Source organism: Teleopsis dalmanni, chromosome 2, assembly GCF_002237135.1.
Source record: "Teleopsis dalmanni isolate 2A chromosome 2, ASM223713v2, whole genome shotgun sequence".
Lineage (NCBI taxonomy): Eukaryota > Metazoa > Arthropoda > Insecta > Diptera > Diopsidae > Teleopsis > Teleopsis dalmanni.
In genome coordinates, this window is record NC_051847.1 from 191859028 (window position 1) to 191878251 (window position 19224).

A 19224-nucleotide genomic window follows, 5' to 3' on the forward strand; every position below is an offset into this window, starting at 1 on the left:
TTATATGTCTACTGAGGTTTAAGAAAAAAAACTGCTTTGATACGCTGCAGCAGCTGGCAAGCAAAAACAAAGTGATGCTTTGCTGGGTGTCTGAACACACAGGAATCAATGGTAATGAGTCTGTCGACAGTCTTGCGAGATCAGGATCTGCCACTGAATTCTGTGGACCGGAGCCATATTGTGGATTAAGTTGGTCTACAACTAGGTCTCTGATTGATAAATGATCTTCAGCCAATTGGCTTAATATTCGAGGTAACCGTCAGGCCAAAGAGCTGGTTCATCCCTACAGTTATGGTAAGGTATCCTTCTTCAGCAGAACAGACTTGAGGTTGCTGGTGAGATATTTAATGTGCCACTAAGACTGCGTAATCACCTTAAGAAAATGGATCTGTCCAAAGAGATAGATTGTCGACTCTGCTTAGAAGCAGACAATACTTCCAATCATATTCTCTGTGACTATCCAGCCTTGATCTGGGCCATGAACTACTCTCCCCTTCTGACGTTAGGAGGTTCTCAACGGCCCACATTTTGGCTTTTAGTCGGAAGACGGAATGTCTTCTGTTCGGTTAGGATCTGTTGACGCACAAAAGATCAGTGTTTCACTCCATTGGGAGCTAGTACCTTGTTTATTCCTATTCCTAACTTCCATAACTCAAACTTCTGTAAGTCGAATTTTCGATAACTACATTACAAATTAATTACAATCACAAAAAAATTTTCTGTAAGCCAAAAATTTTCTTTGCAAAATGTTACTTTGAATTATGAACGTTTGACTGTATATTATTTTTTTTATATTTTACTATTCACCTAGACAGGCGAGTAACTTGGCGCAAGCAGATTGAAGCCAAAAAAATACAAATGAAGCTCCAAGCCTCTAAGTTGCACTGACTCATTAGTAACAGATCCTCCCTATGCCTAGAGTATAAAGTACTCTTGTATAACAGCATCAGAAAACCAATATGGACCTATAGTATCTAGCTATTTGGTAAATATTGAAATTATCAAAAGAGCTCAGTCAAAATTACTGAGAACAATCACTAGAACCCCATGGTATATTAGGCATGAAAGTATCCACCGAGATCTACAAATTGCCTTAGCTAAAGACGAATTTGACAATATAAGAAAAAAATATAATAAAAGGCTGACAGAACATGTTAACCTCTTAGCTAGGAATCTCGCATTTGAATCCACTACTTCCCGCCGAAAAATAGCTGGCCGTTTAGTCATTAATTAAAATTCAATAGATTCAAGTAAATACTCCTTTTTTTTAGTAATTTTATAAGGTTCAATTGATTTGTTAATAATGCATCTCACACTCATTCCAATGAAATTTAACCTACCAATTTAAGTGAGGTCCGTGATATAAGTTTTAGTTATTTTATTTTATATTAAGCAATGTATAGTTAAAATAAATATTGTAATATTATGTAAATAGTGATAATAAGTCAAACCAAAATGATATTTCGAGTTATGAAAGTTAAACTGTACTTTTTCTTTTTTTACTATTATCTATTTGCATATGGAATAATATTCACTATATGAATATTTTGCTCACATATATATAAACCCTTGTTATACCATATCGCCTTTAAGCAAAATAAAACATTTTGAGTATAGAAAAAAACAAATGAGCAGATAATCACATCATATCATATCCACTGAACACTAGACGTATGCAATTCCTGCATAAATTAGTTAACAAATACTCTAAATGAAGACCTTTCACTTCAAGCTCAGATTGCTAAAATAATTACTTATATATATGCAAAAAGGCGAAGAGAAAAAATGAATATGTATTATCTTTACGCTTTTTTCCTCTTAATTTTAATAACATAGCTTTTTTTAATAACATTTTTAAAGTAAAATAAATTAAAAATATTTTTTTATATTAAAATCAAAACTAAATTATGATTACCTTAGTAATCACGAACTCTTTTATAACATTCGCACACGGATAATGTCATTCTCTGTACACGATTATCAACAACTGTCTTTAGCAGTTTATGATTAAAGAAACATAGTTAATCGTGAGTAGAGCATGATGTTATCCATTTGTGAAGAAATTTGTAATTGCTAACTTTATCTCTATCTAGTTTATAAAGGTGGCTTACGGTTACAGGATTAACCCATGCAGTTGACCATAGCAGAAAATATATATCTACTCGTGTAGTTCCTATTGGAAGTGGTGCTCTGTGTTTGAAAGGAGCGATGGTCTCTCTGTCTAAGGTCGCTAGAAATTACTAAAATATAATTGAGCAATCGCAGGCTATTGTATTCAAAACAGTTACACTACAGCGATAATAACCAGTTAAACAATCCATTGGGTAGCAAAAATATTTAAGCAAATATTTAAAAAATGTCGATGTTTCCAGAAGCGGAAGCTAAGCAGAATGATGGAATAATTATTATCACTTCTCAAACGACAAATTACAGATTATATACTTCATTTTCCCCATAAACAATTAGTTTCTTATGCTCGTATGTTACTCTATGAGTTCGTAAAATTATCAAGTTGCACATCTTCATTGCTCCATAGGTAATAATGTCACTGTGTCAAATTGAAAACGCCTTTTAAATAATTAACTTGTTACCTGTGGGACGTATGCCCCACGCCGAGAGACACTGCGATTTTAAGCAATTTTTTTAAATTAATGTAATCTGATTTTGCTTTACTTCATTAAATTAAAAATGAATTTTATAAAAGTCTTAAAGAAAATTAATAAGATTCAGAGTGCGATAAATCAAAATAGTGCTTTATTATAGCAATATTTGTAATTAAAAAAATTTCGGTCTATATAAGACAGGCTATTTTTGAAGTAAACTATGAATTAATTTTAATATAGATTTACGGACCTATTCTCTGCGCTTTATAAACTTGTCAAACATTGACACTTGTCAAAATTGACTGCTGTAAAGATTTTGGTATTCTGTGACAGAAATAAAAAGCTCTCTTCGTTGTTAGTTGTCAATACTACAAATGCTGTTGACAACTATAAAAATATGCTATTTTTAAGCATTTTTTATTTTTTGCATGCATGACAAATATTCTTAACTAAAATATACGCTCCTTACAAGCATATTTTTTTATTGTTATTTGAATGCATGAAAAATGCTTTTGACAACTTAAAATATGTGCTCTTTACAAGCATTTTTTACGAACAGTTAAATTTTAACTCTGTGTAGCAAAACTATTATAATTACTTATTATTATTAATTTAACTACAAAAAAGCCAGTTATTTAATAAAAAAGAAATTGTGGAAACTTCTTCGCTTGCTGGAACGAAAGTTAGTGTCTGTGATCACTTAGCCGATCCATTGCTTTTTTTTTACAAGTGTTCCATTCAAATACAATTTATTTATTTATAGTTATCCAGCATATCTTTCTGACGAAATATGTATTGAATTTTTTTTAAGAGAGTTCAATTCTGAATTAGTGTTGAGCATCCATAGAATCAAACAATAATAATAATAATAAGATTAATAAAAAAAAAATATATTGTTGAAATTTTTATGAATGTATATCAAACGACATCATTAAGAATTTAACTGCATTATATTCAGTACGTGATGCTTTAAAAAACAAAATTGTAACATCATTTAAGAACAGAAATTACTATATACCCAAATACAGGGTTGTTAAGTAAAACTTTGAAAACCAAAAAGCTCTTACCTTGAATTAGACTTAATATCGTAAAATGAATTTGTTCTAGATACTTGACTTTCCACCACATTTTCGAAATAATTATTATATTGTTCTTTTTTTAAAAATATTTTAGATTTATTTATTATAAATATTTATTTTTCATTTTAGATTTCCAAAGATTTACATTTCGAACTTAATAAACTTTGATGGAAATCATCCTTTTGAATCAAAGCATCACTTCTTGATTTTGATGAAAGTTTAAAAAAAAACATTCAATAAAACCAGAGAATTAACTTCTAAAACAAATAAATTTGATAGAAACTACACTATAGAAATAAGGAATAAGCAAATTACTTTTGAAAGTTAATGAATTTTTAATAGAAAACATCCTATCGAAACAAAGAATCACTTTTTTATAATTAACAAAATTTGAAAAAAAACATCCTGTTAAACCTAGTAATCACGATGTTAATTTAATTAACGTTATTAGAATAGATCATGTGGAATCTAATATTACTTTGCGAAGTGAATGATCTTTTTTCAAAAACTTACTGTTGATCTAAAGATTTTTCCACCGAAATTTAAAAAAAATTAATTCAAAACATGCAGTTAAACCAAAGAATTACATCCTCAAATTAATAATAATTAATAGAAAACAATGCATTGAACTAAACTATCACTACTCGGTTTTAATGAACGTTGATAGAAGGCTTGAACCAAAGAAATACCTCCAGAAATTAATGAATTATACTATGTTCAGACAGCAAAATTTCCTTAATTTCGTAAAAATGAAATTAAGTTAATTTCGAAAGTGTTCACACAGCCCCTAATTAAGGAAATCATATGTTATGTGATTTATTTACAAATCGTATGTTAAAAATTATATGCTCAAAATACAATTTGTAACTAGAAAATTTTAAAAGTTAATTATTATTATTATAAAGGATGACATTCGGCATTTTTATTACCTTTAGTGGTTTGCTGACTATTTTGATTTATTTATTATTTATGATTTATTATTTTTCAGTATATATTAAATTCATAACAGTTACAGTTCTTTCCCTATGTTAAAATTTAAAATTTTGCACTACTTTTAAAATATTTTCCGGTTTTATTAAAGTCATTGACATTTATTTCAAAAAAATGTCATTTTTTCGTTATCTCAACTTTAACTTTTGTTTAAAATTTATCTTACTCATAGTTGTATTTGATATGTGCCTTAATTTCAGCCTTCGTTTCAACGAAATTAAGGTCATTTTCCTTAATTTCGTTTTAACCTCAAAACCGAATTTTGTATGGGAGAAAGTATTTAATTTCGCTAAAACGAAGATGAAATTAAGATTTTTGCGAAATGAAGGTGTGTCTGAACATAGTATTAGTGAAAAATTAACCTATAGAACCCAAGCATTACTTTCCGAATTTAATTAACTTTGATAGAAATTCTTTGTTGTACCTAACCATTATTCCGAAAGATTATGAACCTTGATATGTAACATTCTAATGAAACAAAAAATTACTACCCGAAGTTAATGAGCTGGAACTTTTATTAGAAACACCCTGTTTCTATGCAAACATGGTATAGGGTATAAAATTCTCTTATAAAACAATAAAAAAAGGATGTTAAATATTTTTATGATTTAAACAAGTGTTGAGTTAAATATTCATAAAGTCAGGTAACAGACCTAAGAATGCCATCTCAAAATCATAAATGAAGAATGAAAATAAACACGTAGAATGCTGAATATTTTATAATAAAAAAAAAAATAATATTTTTAAACATTTTTATAAATTTAAAATATTGTGTATGAAAATAAATAACTAAAAAATCCAATTCTCTGGAAGAAGCTAGAAAATGCAAAATAAAATATGAAAAACTTCTCGAAATTTCAAAACCGCTGCAGGATAATCAAAATAAAATGTGAAAATGTGAAAATGGAAAATGGAAAACGCGCATAAAGTTGCGTGGAAACACACTAAATAATTTTGCTAGAGCACAAGATTTTGAAATAAATCCTTGTTGCTCGGCTTGGTTGTTCACGAAAACAACAACAACAGAAGTGTGCACGTGTACGCCTAATACAAAGGAAAATGGATTTTCTGTAGCGCCGCCATCTTAGAATCTAAGCGTGAAATTTACATGTTTCCGCTCGGTATTTGCGATATTTGCGTGTGTCACATGAAATGTTGCGGCTCTAGTAGTGTGTGGAGCAGTTTGCGGTTTTTGTCTAGTGTTTTCATGCTCTTGATGAAGTGCTCTTTAATATATCTTTACGCAACTAACATTGGCAAAGAGATTGTGGTGCACCATTGAAGCGGTGCTTGCGTACATACGCATCTATTCATATAGATGGCCCTAACCATCTAAAGGCTTAGAAACTTACAACATATTTATCTTTATATTTATATGCGAGTACTTACATAATACGTGTCGCATCCCGTTGCCTCACATTTTCGTCTCGATTCAATACTTCGATTATCATTTTGCGTTCATTTTCTGAGAGGCTTTCTAGTACTTGTGATGTGGCGACTGCCAATTCAGGACCCAGTGCTTCTAAGGTCTCACCGGGTATACCCTCTGTAGCGGCATCTGTCGTATTAATATTTCCAGTTGTGTTTGTTGTTGTAGTTGTCATATTTGTAATATTGTTACCTGTGCCGTGATGCATTGGCATATTGACTGTACCTAACATCGTTGACGTTGCTGACGTCATCATATTGCTATACTGCAGCACATTGTTGCTGTTCTGCTCGGAGGCACTTGCAACTCGGTGCTTATTGGTAGAAGCGATGGGCGTGGGTGGCAAACGAGCACTACGTCCACTTGACATAATAGGTCGTTCGTGTTGCACTTAACTTAAGCGCTGGTTTTTGCTATTGTTTAAATATTTAACCTTTGTTTTAGTTATTAATGTTGTTGCTTTTGTTGTTGTTATTGTTGTTGTAATTGTTGCTATTTCTGTTAATGCTTGAATTGAATTGCTTTTCGTTTCCAATTTGCGGTAGTTTATTGTTTCATCAAAGTACAATCACAGTTAAAGTGTATATCATTTTGCAATCTGAACTGAAATTAAATATATAAAGAAAATTATTTATTTTTAAATATTAATTATAGTGAAATATTAAGATAAAAATAGATTATTTAATAAATTATTAATTTAATAATATAACGGATAAATTCTGTTGAAAAAATTTGTATGAAGGATGTAGTTTGAATGGATTTTATGGTTTTGTCATATATATTTAATGTTAATCATACTTAGTATTTCTCTTTAAATAAATAATTTTATAGAAATTACAATTAATTATATGTCATGTGAATAAATAAATTTAAATTGAACATTTTTTATTAATTATATAACCCCTCACAAGTGTTTCAAATGAACTTTGTAGTATTGAATGAGGCGTAAAGCAATAATCAAATCAATAATGAGGTTTTTTCAAACAGTAGTGAACTACAACAACAAAAACTCATTTTTATATTATTTTAATTAATTAAGTTTTTAGCTGACCATACAGCTGTTTCGAGTATTGCCAAATACCCATCATCAGTGGTCTTGGAAATAATTATTGTATTTAATTATTCGTAAATAATTATTTTTTAGACTGTACTTTCAAAATATAATAAACATTATATCTATGTTAATATATAAAATTATACTGATATATAGTTAAAATTTCTCGTCTGTCTTCTATTAACAATAATAGACCAGTTAGTATAAAAATCACATGAAATTTGATTATTAGTATTTAAAACACTTTTTATTATTTTAACACATTTTATAACGTTTATGAAACTAGTTTTAAGTCTATCACCTATAATTCATAATAACAATAATAGTTAAATGTGGTTATTTTTGTTTTTTAAAATATACTAACTTTTATTTCGAAAGTTTTTTTGTGTATCTCTACACGTGTTTCGGCAAATTCGCTTTTGCCTTCATCAGGAGAATTCCTAATATTAAAACATCTAGCAATCTTACAAACTATTTATACTATAAACATGTTATTTTTTAATACTAAACTTAATATTAATAAATCCTAAGGTTATTGTCCTTGGCGGTGACAGGTAAGAGATGGTGGCGGGGTTGGTCTGGTGTTGTTTTTATTTTACATACAGGTAGTTAGGTCGACTGGTTGTCGGTTTTTTGGGATGTATCTAAAAAGGCACCATGACACGTTGCCTTTGTCGCCGTTGAGTAAAGTTGTGGTCTGATATTTATGAATTTCGATGCTTTCTGCCGTTTCTAATTTCCAGCTATCTCTTACATTTTTGATTATTTGGGCGTTTTCCTTGTTGATGTGGTGATTTTCCTTTACTATATGTCTGGCGACATTTGATTTTATGTGGGGGTTCATTTTCTTCGGTGCTTCTCTTGCTTCCTTCAGGTGTTCTTCAAGTCTTACTGATAAGGGTCTTTTGGTTTGTCCGATGTATACTTTGTTGCAGGAGCCACACTCTATTTTGTATACTCCGCATTTTTCGAATGGGTCAATTGGGTCTTTTGCGGATGGTAAACGGCATTCAAGTTGGTGTGGTCTACTAGAGTGAACTAAGTCGATATTGAACTTTTTTAACTTAGATTTTAGACCTTTCGAGACAGTGTTATTGTATACTACAGCGACTCTTCTTTGTTTTGGTTTTTCTGCTGTCAATGTCGTCATGTTCCTGGAATGTAGTTGCCTTCGTTTCTTTTTTATGATTCTATCGATGGTGTTTTGAGGGTATCCGTTGATGTCCGCTACTTCTTTAATGTATGTGGTTTCTTCATTGATGGCTGCTTGTGTAAGGGGTAGCGTGAGCATTCTATGTATCATGTGATGAAAAGCAGCCATTTTGTGTTGGAATGAATGGTTTGAATTATTGGTTATGACACGTTTTGTGCTCGTTGGTTTCCTGTAGATACTAAATTCGAAAATGCCGTTTTTGTGTTGTGTAAGTATGTCTAAGAATGGTAGGTAGCCGTTGTTTTCTCGTTCGTGTGTGAATTCAATGTTCCTGTGTGCACTGTTGAGATTTTCTAAAGTTTCTTGTAGCTTGTTTTTCCTTATGATTGCGAATACATCATCTACATATCTGATCCATACTCTTGGTAGGTAATTTTTTTCTTTTAAGCTGGACTCTATTCTGCTCATAAACAGTTCGCTTAAGAGGGATGATAAGGGGTTACCCATAGGGGCGCCTTTTGTTTGTTTAAAGAATCTGCCTCTGAAGGTGAAGTAATTTTCTTCCATGCAGAGTTGTGTTAGCTGGATGTAATTCATTATTTTAATTTTGTTGACTTTATTTTTGAGGAGCTCTTCCTCAAGGATCCTTATAGCTTCTTTTACGTTAACACTTGGGTATAACGCTTTTACGTCGAATGATACGGTTTCTTCATCTCCCGTGATGTTCTCCAATTTTAGTTTTTCTGCGAATTCTTTGGAGTTCTTTACAGAAAGACTGTGAGAGCTGCCTAGGATGCAGGTTAGTTCCTTTACCAACCATTTGGCGATGCGTTGGCATGGGGATCTGTCTGCTGTTATAATCTCTCTCATTTCTTTTCCAGGTTTGTGAATCTTTGGTAAGGCTTTGAATCGTGGAAGTGAGGGTGCGGGTTCCTTCATTTGTTTCTTATCGAAATCTAAAAATTTCGAGCATTTTTCGACGAGTTTGTTGGTTCTGTTGACCATTTCTGGTAGGGGGTTGATTCTGAATTCTCTGTAGGGGCCATTATCAATTTTTTCTTGGACTCTCTGATCGTATTCGTCTTTGTCCATTATTCTATTTTATTTAATAATAGTGTAATATGATATAATGCATTTTAAGAATGAAAGTAGAACTTTAATAATATTTTTATTTTCCATCCGAGTCTGCTGTTTCATATTGCTTGAACTTCCATTATGTATATTGCTTCGCTTATAATTATTTTGAAAAAATCCCAGCCATCACCTAATTAAACAATCAAGTAGAGCATTTTCTTTACTTTCTCCTTTCGCTTACTCTGCCCTCTACACTGATTTATTTCGAGGTGGCTGGTCGTTCGATATATTAGACAGATTTTGACTAGAGTGAGATATTAACCCAATCTGCGAGATTGGCTTAATAATAACATACCAATAATTCAAATTTGTCGATATTTTGTTTGACTCATTTTTAAATAGTCCAAACTTTGGTCAAATTGTGAAACTTAGATCTTCTAAGTGAAACTTGAAAAGACTAAGGCTATTGGAAAATCGAAAAATAGCAGATGAAGATTTCAAACCATATTTGGATCAATGAGAGGTGGATAGAGATCCAGTATATGTATTCGGATAATCATCGTATAAGAAATACAGAAAGAGGAAATAAATGGATGCTTCATTTAACATGTGAAAGATATTATATATCACACTGTCCATTATCTCTATCTTTAAAATTTTGTAGTTACCAGCAGTAGTCGAAGTACTGTTAAGAAACTTATGAACGATCTAAATTCTGGTACATTTTGACTAAGAAACCTGTATGTCTTTCAATTTTTGAAAATAGTTAATTAGAAATTAAGAGTAATATAATTTTTTGTTTAAAATATAGTTTTACCCTGCGATAGCATGGATAAAAGTTAGAAAGTTTAAAAGTTAATAGGGTTTGTATAGAAATAAAAAGACAACAACAAAAATTTTTAGGTAATTGATTGAAATTCGACTGACCATACAACGCTGTTTAGAGTATTACCAAGCATTCATCTTCCGCGGTCTTAGGGAATATTCGAATTTTTACATTATTTTGATCATGGCCAAAAAGGGTTTGAAATTGCCGTGACCATTCGTCATATGACTAACTGTATAATATCGTCCATGTTTATATTCTTTCTGTCTAATATATCTCTTAATAATTCATTTTAAAGTAAGTAGCTTTATATCCGTTTACAATTTCTATGCAAGTATAATTTTTCCACACAATTTTGGGCAACAGAATAGAAATATAAAAACAATTAGAAGTCACACACATGGTAAATAACAATAAAATCAAAGGAAGTAAAGAATTTAATTCTTAATTAAATTTTTTATATTTCGAATATATTTATCCTTAATTTTTAACTCACAGTAATAAAAACCAAAAAAAAAATTACATATCTTTACATCACTTCATTTGTATATTTGCATATTTTTCTATTCTATTCTACGAACAAAATGGCTGAAATAGACAATTGACTCCAAAAAGAGTGAACAACACCAATGTGTGTTCTTTATTAAATAGCAAATCCCTTTTTATGTAAAAATCAGCCAAAATTAAACTTTGAAATACTGCAACAATTGGAACTTGGAAAGTATAAGTTGCTGATAAATGATTACATATCTTTTTTTCTATTATGTGCTTTTTTTTCTATTGACATATACCCTTCAGCAAACAATCCTTCATTATCAATTTCTCTGGAATTATTTGATGAAAGTTTATTGATTAGAAATTCGATTTGCAGTTACGTTTTTATTGCACAAACTTGTGCCCGTAATAATACGGAAAAGTTAAAGTATTTCAAGCAAATATTTTTATATATTGATGGCACATACATACACGTACTATATATATATATATTTTCTACACTTCATAGTACATAAATGCTCAGATTATTTCCATTTATATTTGTTTACCTTTGTAGAGTGAGAAGAAATTTTTATTCTAGGAAGAGAAAGAATTTTTCCTCTTTTAATTTGAAATTTTAAAGTTATTAAAAAAAAAGAGTAAGGTAATTTAAAGAAATAAAATGAAATAGTAAAATACAATGGAATTAGTATTTAAATCTTTTCTCATTATTATATGTTTTTATTCTAAAAGGGAAGCATTAAAGTTTTGTTAGTTTCTTCAGCAGCTTGAGATCTTATAGTATTGCGATTGCAGCAAAGTAGTTTCTAATACTATCTACTGAGATCTCAATATATTCATAAGAATAATGTATTCGTATGAACACTATCTGAAATCATTATTCTACAATATGTTTAGAGTTTCACTTTGGTTAGTTTGAATTAGTTTGAGAGGACTAACTCAGCGCTACCTCTCAGAGACATCTATTGCTCATTGTGGTTCCCTCAAAGTTGCCAGGGAGAGGTAAGTTACACTAACATTTGTTATATCTTGATATTGGTCCTTATAAAATCATTTGGTTTTCAACTTTCATTATACTTCCGTTATCTCTATCAGACCACTGAAAAATCGGTCACTAAAATAGCTTCGTCTATATACTCGGACAAGAATATAGAAAGTGATTATTAAATTGTATTTCATCTATATCATTGCAGCTGATTCACATCCCACTTGTTGGAGTTCGCCACCGTTGAAACATCGGCACAATAGCACAATGGAATACCAATAATGCCCTATTAGTATACCAGCAACTACATGAACCTGCAAGTTATGTAAAAACGAAAAGGTGTTTCGTTCTAATCCAGTATAATCTAGGACATACTGTTCTGGCGCCCACAAGTTATTTGCTAAAGTGATGGTGAATTCATCCATACTCCTAATAAGTTTACAAATCATAGTTAATATAAATATATATGGTAAATGAATCGGCCATATTTATCTAAATTTCAGAACCTCTTCTGGTCATCGTATTTAATATTTCGTTAGCTTAAATATATCATGTCCAGGAATACAGCAGAGCAGAATATAGCAGTCATACCATGTACTGTGTGACATTTCATTACATGTGTACAGAACTATCTCTAAAGATAGTGTTATTCAAAGGACGAATTTTATATCCATATAAACAGACGAAGTTTATATTTGACTAACTGATTTTTCGATTACGTTTATTTCAGTTTATAGGCTTTCAGCTATTTCAGCCTGATAGATGCTGCAAATGTCAGCGAGTTGGTGTGACTGCCGTATTTGCATGTCTCTGAAGTGAATACTCGCTTCCGTATCACTCTCTATATTTAAGCTCTTTGTCTAGTTGGTAACAGCACAGAGAGATCTTCCTGTTAGTTTTCTTTTGTAGGATAAAGAGTACCAACATAAGTTTCGAGATCCAGTATCGGTTTCATGTAGCAACACCCCTCCGTTTTTGCATCAACATCAATGCAAAGTTTTTATTTTCTTTTTGCGACTCCATTTAATTTAATCTTTGGTTTAATATATGTATTTAAGTCCTTTATTCTAGGATGATCGATTTCATTTTGTCTAATTGTATTTATATCTTAGGATATACATACATCTGAGTTCTTCTTAAAACACCCTGCTTTTTTATATTAGTATTTGTCTCAGTAACAAAAATTATCTCATTCTAAGTTATATTCTTTGGGTATAAAGTTTACATATGAAACTTTGGTGGTCTGAAATTTTACCTAATTTTAATGAGTGGCATTTGTAATAAATACGTATTGTATTATTTTTTTTTTTTTGATTCACCGGTTTTCTGTAATAAATGAAAAACCATTGACTTATTTATAACCACGTAGACAAATTATTAAATACACGTACGTGACTAATCTATACTCAGATACTTCGAAGACTCACTGACTTGAGAAAGGAAGCATGTAGATATTTTTGTCTGGTTCGTTAAATCTAAATTAATTTGTGAAAGATGTATATACAAGATGTATACTTCATGTTCAAGTTTACTTTTTCTATATATATTTTAATTTCAACATCTTCTAATAAGGAATATTGGCAATCTATCAGGTAGAAATAAATTAAAAAGTCATACGAGTGGAAAAATATTAATATCCCCTGAATTAGTTAAAGTTTTATTAAGTTTTATTGAGCAAAACTTTAAATAAAAATGCTATTTTTATAATTTTCATTCGAATCATAAATATACTTAATTAAAAATGAGCGAAATTTTTAATGGTAAAAAAAGATTTTATAATTGCATTTAAAATATTGCTCAACTTAATGATAGGTTCAAATCAAATATACATGAATAAACATAAATTGAAATTATTAATAATAAAACGTATTATTAAATATTTTTAATTGAACTTTTTAAATAATTAACACAGGTTTTGCAATATTTTATTTATACTCGCAGTGTGTGCTTTTACACTTTTGCACTTTTATTTTATTAATATTAAATTCATAAACACTTTTCATACAACAGTTGAACTACATCAAAATAAAAAAATCGAGAAAATAAATATCATAATAATACATAGTTTTAAATTTAAATATATATATATATATATTCAGCAAAATTTATTGTTAAAGGATATATGTACTAAAAACAAAAGCAGCTTACTGTAAACTAATTGAATATGATGAATATATGATGTTATATGAATATATTAACACCTTCACTTTTAAGTTGTGAATTTATATGAAACCTTTAACTAAATGTTATTAATTAAAGTATAAATAAGGGCACATTTTTACATACACCCTATATGCTATACAGTGATTTTTAAAATAACATCACTCGCTTAACATCTTTGAGATAATAGTTATGAGGTAATGTTATTAATTAAAGAATAAATAAAGATACATTTTTACATATGCCCTATATACTATAAAGCGGTTATTTACTTAAGATCAATTTCATAACATCTCTGAGATAATAGTCACCTGATTTTATAAACATTCTATAAATTTCATATATGCGCCTAGACTATCAATAATTTATTTTTTTTTATATTAACACCTTTACTTTAAGGTTTTGAATTTATATGAAACCTTTAACTAAATGTTTTTAATTAAAAAATAAATAAGGGCACATTTTTATAAACACCCTATATGCTATACAGTGATTTTTAAAATCACATCACTTTCGTAACATCTCTGAGATAATAGTTATGGGATAATGTTATTAATTAAAGAATAAATAAAAATACATTTTTACATATGCTCTATATACTATAAAGCGGTTGTTAACTTAACATCACACTCATAACATCTCTGAGATAATAGTCACCCGATTTTATGAATAATTTATAATAATAATAATTTATAATAATAATTTATTATTTTTAATGTAAATCTAATTAAAAAAATTGTATAATTTTAAAAGTATTATAAAAAAAATGTTACTTCCTTATTCTCTACACCACCTACAGATAAAAAGTAATGTAATAATATCACACAACACTTAAATGACAATGATGGCTTAAATACTGCACAATGACAGATGAGAGAGAAAAAACTTTATATAAAAAAGAAAAATTTACCACAATAGAAATGCATGCCAACCGGGATTCGCTTGACGTTTGCTTTGTATTTCAAAATAACGTAACGTTAATGTACACTCACATGTATACACATATATATGGGAAAGATACAGGCACTACCATAAACGCGGTAACGCTGTAACGTGGTATATACAAGTTGACACCTACAATGAGACAAAAACACCCGCGTAATATTTCACACAACAAAAAAAAAAGAAACTTTCATCAACTTTCAATCGCGCGCTATGCATTATCAACTGAAACGTATCTCAATACTTCGTAACATTAAGTAAAAAATTGAAAACGTCATAAGACTACACAAGGACACATGGCAGCACAGCCTGCAATGCTGTGATATTCGATAGCAGAGTAAAGCTGTAACTTTGGTTAAATAATGACAACAAAAGCAACACATGAATACACAAGGCACTGAAGGACAACGTCAAAGCCTCCGAAGAATTTCTATGGCTGTTGATATACGAACTTGAAGTGTGAAGATATAACCCAACCGAAAAAAAGAATTTTTTTTTGTTGACTATGCAAACAGAAACTCAGGTGGTATATGGGTTATTAACGACAAGTCAAATTAAAAAACTTTATGCCAGAAGTAACACTGAGCGAGTGTAATGTTAACGTAAAACTATTGTCAGAACAGCATCCGAAAACTAACAAAATATTTGCTTATCCAACATATCCAACAAATACGACAAATTATTTTGGGTATGTGTATGTGTACGTAAATATGTTTCTATTTTAGGCAAATTGCAATTAAGCGTTTCTACCTTTCCTACATTTTTCTTCAAGTATCACGTTACTACATCATAAAGCATCACATCCTTATACAGACTCATTAATTATATTTCGTGTAATTTGTGTGTGAATGTATTATATCTGCATAATTAATAGATTTAAGCCATGGGTATAGGTATATGGCTGTATTATGAGTTTATTAAAGGTGATTAATGTGTCATTACAGTTATAAAAATTACTTTCAACGATTTTGATTAATTAAATTTTCTTTGGTGGTAAAATTTACAAATTATACATATATTTTCACCTTCATTTAACGCTTTGTTACTCATACGCTGTGTGAACTTTTTTTCTATATACTGCCTTGAACTGCCTTCAAGTTTTTTATTTATATGTAATTCAGAAATGAATAATAGCTTCATATGTATATGTATATATGTACATATATATATACATATATATGCATATACCATATATAAAATGACAAAACTTTTAAATGTTATTACTCATACGTAATGTTGACTTGTTAAATGAATTGCCAAGAACAAAAATTTAATTAAAAAGATTTATTTTATTTTTAAAATCTGAAATAAAAATAAGATCCATAAATATTGTCGACTAGGGCAACCGCAACCCTCGCTTTACATCTTTATATGTGACTTTTAAGATATGCAACTAACTTTATACTTTATACTCACTCAACTTATTATTTATTATTATTATTATTACTATTTCCTTGGTGTTATTATAATGAATTTACGTATTATAGTTTGGGTCAAGACATCGCTCTTAATATGAGCATAGAGCGGAACTCACGCTACTTACTTGCTAATTAATAATAAAACTGTGAAAAACCAAAGAACGCGTTGTTACTTCTTTATTAATAACTAAAAAGTATATTAATTTTTTTAATATATAGAGATTGATAAGTTATTATTTCTTAACAATTAAGTTGAATGTATGAATATAACTACTTTTTAAATGCGCTAAACAACAAAAGCAGGAGATTAAGAAAAAAATATAAATATATTTCAAAATTTAAAATTATATAAAATATTAAAATACAAACATACATACTTTTTTATACATAAATATCTTATTTATAAAATTTAATCTAATAATTGCTTTATTTATAATTTGTATATAAGACATATATTCATTTATTCATTCAACTCTGAAATGATTAAGTGCATGCTGTATCTTTCTTTTTTTGTCAAATCACAAATTTAGTAATTTTTTTATTAAAAATTTGATTAAGATTTATTTATTTTATTAAATCTACTTCATTTACATTATTATTTATTAAAACGCATCATACAAATCTAATAAAAAAAGAATATAAAATATAAATGACAGTAATTTTTTATAACTTTAAAACATAATAAAGTATAATAAGCTCAACTAATACAAAATGTATTTAAAAAATATAAATATTTTTAGAAATTCTGCACAATATCAACACTAACAAAAAGTAAACGTTAGCACTAACAAAATCGATCAAATATTCCAGATTTTCATTTTCATAATCAATTTAAACTTTGATACTGTATTGATTCTGAAGGAAATTCCACAATGTGATACTCAAGTTAATTAAAACTCACACATGACACTGCCATACCTATATATATGGTAGATTTCATACCAATACAAAAGGTACATAAAGGTGTATACTTCTAAAAAGTTGCTATAGAATGCTTTGACGCCATATTCCAGAAGTTTTAATTGACAATGAAAAATTCATTTGAAATCACAACAGTAAATCATGTTTCCATCAATCTGTGAAGCATGTACGGCAATCCAAGAAATCAATTGGGATATCGATAAATTATTAATCAAAGATCTAGGTTGAAATTCCAAAATAATTAAAATTTTGTGTACTGTATTGCAAAGTTCTTTACACTTTTGTGTTGTCAAAAAAAGTAATACAATACTAACGATTTGGCATTGAAGTGATTTAATCGAAAGAGATAATCAAAAAGTGATTAATAATTCTTTCTTGATTTTTGGAGTAAATAAATCAGAAAATTTTAGAATTTTTCTACTTTTTAATATTTGTCTAATAAATCGTTTCTTTATTAAAAGTAAAATCAACAAAAATAAAAGCAGAAGAAGAAGAAACTAATTATTCTAAAACTTAGACTAAACTAAGATTAATACTAAGACTACAACACTAAACAGTAGTTATTCTGTATGTTCAATAAAACCACTATAACGAGAAATGCTTAATTAACGACTTGACTGAACTATATCTTTTAAATTAACATCGTTCTCTTAACATAGATTACAGCTAAAAACTTTTTTAAAGGATAATATAAACTCTAATCTTCTTGTGATAAGAGGCATTATTCTGTGTCAACAAACAATTACAAATTGTTAAAAAGTATAGACTAAAGTGGGTATTAGTTAAATTTTTAACAAATTCAATTTGACTGAATAATGCCATTTTACTATAGACAAAGAGAACAAATTCTGACTTTATGTAAAAGTTACCAAAAATTATATGTTTTGATTATTGTCAAATTTTCAATAATAGTACTTTACGATATCGTTGACACTCTGCAAGTAACAATTCTATTTTCGTACAGATTATCAAAGAAAATCACTATTAGAATAATACTTTGATTGCTGTTTAACTATTTGTTTAGATATATATAAACGAAAATTTTGCGCCTACATTTATTTATTTATAAATGTATCGAACACATTTTTCACTGGAGCTTCATCACTCATTTCCACAATATGACCAACCCGGAAAAACCATATGGAGTCTATATAATAACATCAGGACGACAAGAAATGCACTGATATTTTTCAAGTAAAAAGCAATCAGACATGTTGCGTAGTGTACTCACTCCCTGAGGCTTACTTAATGTTATAATAAATTAATTTGCTGGAAAGATGTTCAATTGAAAAGATATGCAGCTAATTTAGCATTATGGTTGATGAACAGAAACAGACAAGAATCTTCATAAATTGTTTAATGTTGCAACCTAAGATTGCATTCCTGAAACTACCGAGGTGGTGATATCTTCTGAGATCGTAAATATATCGCGTCAAGGAATTGATTAATCTTGTTAACTTAATAAAAGACACCGTATCTATTTTACAATAAACTAAAGAGGAAAACATTAAAATAAAATATTGTAATATAATTCTGATATTAATATATAAAAATATATCAAGTTAATTAAAAGATTTAAAGATATTTTTATATTGACTTATGAATAATATAAACTATCAAAATAAGAACAAATTTAATTTTTTTTTAAATATATATAACTAATATTTACATGTATAAGTTTAGGGTCTAAAACTTATTTTATTGTTAACAAACCCTATTTACATGTCAGCAAGGTGTACCCAAGCGCCTAAAGGATATCATAAAATACAGCTAAAACAACATTAATGTCATTTTTTCCGCATTTACAAAGCAACAAATAATCAAATCAAAAGCTCAACAAAACAAACATATGCGCCCTTACTTACATCACACAAACGAAATAATGTATATATAAATATGTCAGGGGAAATATGCTGACATCGAGTGTCAAAACAGTATTTCCGCTAACAAAGTAAGTTAAAAAATATTGAAGCCGAAAGCCGATACACTTCGAATTGTTTGCTTAAATACAACCTAGTACACCCGCTCTCATCATCTTATGTTCTTATGTTGTGTTGTGTAGAAAGTATTTCGCCGGCAACTTCCACAAAATACA

General features: G+C 29.1%; 1 protein-coding gene across 1 annotated transcript; it reads right to left on the reverse strand.

The window, feature by feature from the left end:
• Positions 1 to 7750: 7750 nt before the first annotated feature.
• On the reverse strand, positions 7751 to 9400 carry LOC119676450. Its single transcript, XM_038087690.1, has one exon. It carries the CDS (start codon positions 9398 to 9400, stop codon positions 7751 to 7753), a length of 1650 nt encoding a protein of 549 aa, XP_037943618.1.
• Positions 9401 to 19224: the final 9824 nt, after the last annotated feature.

Coding starts and splice junctions, on each gene's coding strand:
- LOC119676450 (XM_038087690.1), bottom strand. CDS start 9,400: ATGGACAAAGACGAATACGATCAGAGAGTCCAAGAAAAAATTGATAAT.